The 4,445-nt window shown below is 25.5% G+C and overlaps 1 protein-coding gene and 1 long non-coding RNA gene across 2 annotated transcripts in view; both read left to right on the top strand.

The window, feature by feature from the left end:
• Positions 1 to 106: 106 nt before the first annotated feature.
• The window catches only part of LOC126901776 (putative sodium-coupled neutral amino acid transporter 10), a gene marked incomplete at its 5' end in the record, with an annotated part of 16,888 nt that continues 12,549 nt past the window's right edge, over positions 107 to 4,445 (top strand). Inside the window, 3 exons of the mRNA XM_050678520.1 lie at positions 107 to 214; positions 303 to 424; positions 506 to 657. Coding sequence (XP_050534477.1) covers positions 107 to 214; positions 303 to 424; positions 506 to 657 — 382 coding nt within the window. The remainder of the gene's footprint in view (positions 215 to 302; positions 425 to 505; positions 658 to 4,445) is intronic.
• Positions 2,250 to 4,445, top strand: part of LOC126901784 (uncharacterized) — an 8,141-nt gene continuing 5,945 nt past the window's right edge. Inside the window, exons 1-4 of the long non-coding RNA XR_007703116.1 lie at positions 2,250 to 2,588; positions 2,827 to 3,013; positions 3,085 to 3,343; positions 3,773 to 3,928. This is a non-coding gene — a long non-coding RNA (uncharacterized LOC126901784). The remainder of the gene's footprint in view (positions 2,589 to 2,826; positions 3,014 to 3,084; positions 3,344 to 3,772; positions 3,929 to 4,445) is intronic.

Here is a 4,445-nt window from a genome sequence, read left to right as displayed (position 1 = left end):
CTTTTTCGCAAAAAAAAAAAAAAATGATATAGGAGCTTTTAACATAAAATGATTCAATTTATAGATACTAGAATTGCAATTATAATATTTAATAACATATTTTTAAGGTATTGCTGTTTTTATAGTTTTACCATTGGGATTATTAAAAAATGTTAATAGCTTAAATTCAATATGTACGGCTGCAGTAATATTTTATGCTTGCTTGGTATTTAAGGTAAAGTAACACCTTAAATTTATAATAAAAATAAATAATATATCAAATTTAGTAATCTATCTTCAATAGATGAATTATTTATTTTTAGATATTTATAGAAGCATTTGATAAAATTTTCTCATCAGTTTGGCTTTCAGAATTATATTTTTGGAGACCTTCAGGTCTTTTACAATGTTTACCAATATTTTCAATGTCATTATTTTGCCAGACGTAAGTTACATTAACTACACAAATATTTTTAATTTTATAAATCAAACTTGAATATATTTATGTTTTAAAATGTTCTTACAGACAATTATTTGACATATTTGAATCAATATCACATGAATCACTTGATAAATTGAATAGTATAGTTCGTTCTTCTATGAATATGTGTACATGTGTTTACATAAGTGTAGGAATTCTTGGTTACATAGCTTATCATGATCAATCATCACTTAGTGGTAAGTTTCAATTGTTTTTTTTTAACTATAGTTAATAGTTTGAAGTAAAAAATTTGAAGATTCTGACCAAGTATGATAACTTTTATCTCTTCCATAAGTTTTTGACTTTCCACAAAATATACAAGTCCATCGTACTAACTTTTTAGGTTTTTTAATCAAACGACATTTTGCTGATTTCCCGGGAATAAGCATAGTATTACATCCTTTGCAAATATTTCTTTTAATGGTTGGATCTATTTTTAATAAACTTTTTTGAGCCATTCCTTTTAATATAAAATTATATGCAGATGATAATCCTGGACATTCAGTAGATATTGCAGTACTCAACTGATATAAATAATTTATACGGTTTTGATTGATTTCTGAATTAAAATCTTGTTTTTTATTTTCGACCTTCTCCATTTAACTCTCTTGCTTAAAATTTTAATATTCTTTCTTTCTATAAAATTGATAATTTTTTTTTTATTATTAAAAATTATATATAGAATTAAAATTTTAATGTCATCAAAATTTCATGATAAAACATATTTGAATAAATTAAGGAGACTAAATTGACTAAAATTAAAATCTTTGTAGAAAAATTTCTTTTAAATTTTACTCAAAAATGTTTTTTGTAAGAATTTTAAAAAGATTTGTCTTCTATAAGTAGTAATTATAATATATTGTATTTCTACAATTAAAGTAGATTATTGATACTATATAAATATTTCACAAGTTATCCTTCTATTAATTAAATTTCTCTATCATTCTTCTATCTTACCTTTTAGTCTTCTAATAATATAAAAAATTTTTAATGAAATATATAACAGTTAAAATTATCCAATTATGTAATAAATTGATGATTCTGTAACTTACGTTTTATGCCTATTTTTAAATTAATATGTAGTCTAGGTATTTGTACATTTATATAATTTGTATTATTTCATGTTATGGGGCGAGAGATAACAAGATTTGATAATAAAAATCGTATACCCAGAACCTGGTATATGATTTTAATAATCCATAGTATAATATAAATTAAAAATATACAACACGGTTATAGAGTACATAGTATAGTACATAGTCTTGGTTAAATCACATTTAAGTTAAAATCTTATCTTTGGTTAAATAGATAATATATATAACCCAAAAGTAATTTACTCAATTAATACTCTGTAATATCATCGTGATAATAAAGATATTTTTGTAATCTATAACTTTGTCCAAGGTGGATAATTCTAATTTGCACATACCAAATATTAATGAATTAATCCATATCAAATCCTAAGGTAGTCGTGCGAACATTTTATAATCTTATTAAATTTCATACATGAATTCCCTAATATATAAATAAAAAAACGGTAGCAACGTAAGGTCGCGGCACAGTGAGGACGTAACATACTTGGGACAGTATAGATGATATCTGACAGTGATTAAAATCACTATCATAAGAAACGTTTCGATGCATATCTGTAGAGCCTGTTCAATTTAAAGTAATTGAAGGATTATTTCAGAAGAAAAATGAACTCCTTTTTTCTACATTATTTATAGTTATTTGTTCTATGATTTAAAAGTATAATATATGAACAAATATTTATTATAATAATTAAATATAGTATGAATTTAATATTGTAATTTTTCTGGAGAAATAATAAAAAATGATAAAGTAGTTTATTTTGTTACTTCTATGACAAACATATATAAAAATTAAAGGACTCTTAACCCATTAAGTCCGAACGTTACCATATGGTAACGCAGCAAATAATGTCTTAAAATAGCTATGGTTCCCGACGTATTAGTGTATATCGGTTTTATCAGTGTTTATACATTCTCTTTATGTAACAAAACGATATGTCATTAACCAGAATTCCACAATATTAATCAGTCATGTGTTATACGTTGAAATAGCTGGGTTTCTTTTTCATACTCATAACCATGGATTTTCGTGGAAGGTAAGTTATTTTATTATTTATTTGGTACACTTTTTTGCTATAAAACTGTAAATAAATTTTCCTAGTAGTTAGAGCATATATCAGTGTAATTTTTACATACATATATATTTTATTTATATACGTAAATAATCGTATTTATAGCGTTACCATATGGTAACGCTAGGTTTTTATGTGAACTAATCAAATTACACATTTTATTTTTCTTCATTTACGACAACAATTATTTTAATTTCTATAGTAATGGATTTTCTCTCCAAGAAGCTCTGAATATTTTATTTGTAGATGAAGAAGACACGGGTTGAAGAAATATTCATTGAATCCCCTGAAGCAAATATTCTTACTGACGCAGATTCAGATGACGAAGATGGAGCCGGTGCAATAGATAACTTGACTGGTCGACAATTATTAGCACCTGCTAAAATAAGGTTAGAAAATAACGACAGAATCAGTATACGTGGAAAAATGTGGTGTTGGCTAATCTTCACTTGGTTAATAGATTTATGCATGAATAATGCTTGGATCTTACAAAGAAAAGTAAAGCCAAATGTATCACAACCTCAATTTAGAAGTGAAATAGTCCGCAATTTGCTTTTGAAATATGGGACGAAACCTAAAGTTGGTGGAAGGCCACCCAGACCGATATCAAGTATCTCTTGAAATAGACTAAGTTATGACATTAGGTACGATGCGAAAAATCATGTTATCATTCCAATCCCAGAAAAAAAAGAAGAAAATGTCCCGGCGAAGGACGTTCGGTAAGTATATATACGATGTGTGAAAGTGTAACATGGGCCTCTGCATTCAATGTTTCAAAATATTTCATTCCGTAACATACTAGTATAAGAACTATAGTATATACGTGCATAAGAACTATATTTAAAAATAAAAATATTTCGTTATAACATTGTAAATTATATTACCTCAAATTCCTAGCGTTACCATATGGTAACATCAAATTGTGAGTAATTGAGTCGACGAACAAAAAAAATTTGTTAATGATTTTTATTAAATAGGTTATTTATAATAACTATTTGAAAAAAACCAACATTAAAAAAAAAAAAAAAACTTCGGACTTAATGGGATAATGTATAAAATTAGATGCAATACTTTAAGAAAACCTTTTTTTAGCTTCGATGCGAAGCTGAGAATATATTAATTTTACTATGATGTGTCTTTTTTTTTAGTCTGTTACCACTTTTCTCAGCTCTCACCGAACCGATTTCTTTCAACAATACGTCAAAAGATCACAGATCGTGTCTAGACGAAGTCATTACCCTCAACAATTGAAAAAATTTCTCTCGTTCTCCGTAAATGGGGGAAATATGCAAATTTAAAAATCGGTAATTTTCGACATTCTTTCAATATTTTTACTTAAAACTGCCAATAACTTTTTAAAAAATGACCAAATCATTTTAATTTTTTTTTTAGTTTAATTAATATTTTTAATTTAATTTATTGATAGATACCTTTATATATAGATATATGAGGTATTTACCTATCATTTGGTATATATTTTTTAATTCAAAATAATAACTTTTTCAACTTAATTTTTGAAAGTGTTCCGTTACAAAGCTATAACTTTTTGAAAAATGTATGGATCATTATATTTTTTTTTAGTTAAGTACTATATATATTTATATATTATTAATATATACATTTATTTATTCATATATTACACTTATAAACTATAAAACTTCTAATCAGAATAAAAATAAGGAAATAGGAGATCATGCAGCTTTTAGAATAATCCATCAATTTTTTAAATTTAAACGTTATCTACAGATTTGCATCGAAGCGTTTTTTATGATAGTGATTTTAATCACTGTCAGATATCATCTATACTGGACCCAACTATGT

This window comes from Daktulosphaira vitifoliae, unplaced genomic scaffold, assembly GCF_025091365.1.
Source record: "Daktulosphaira vitifoliae isolate Bord-2020 unplaced genomic scaffold, ASM2509136v1 Scaffold_3, whole genome shotgun sequence".
In the NCBI taxonomy this organism is placed as follows: domain Eukaryota; kingdom Metazoa; phylum Arthropoda; class Insecta; order Hemiptera; family Phylloxeridae; genus Daktulosphaira; species Daktulosphaira vitifoliae.
This window is presented reverse-complemented; position numbering and strand designations above follow the sequence as displayed.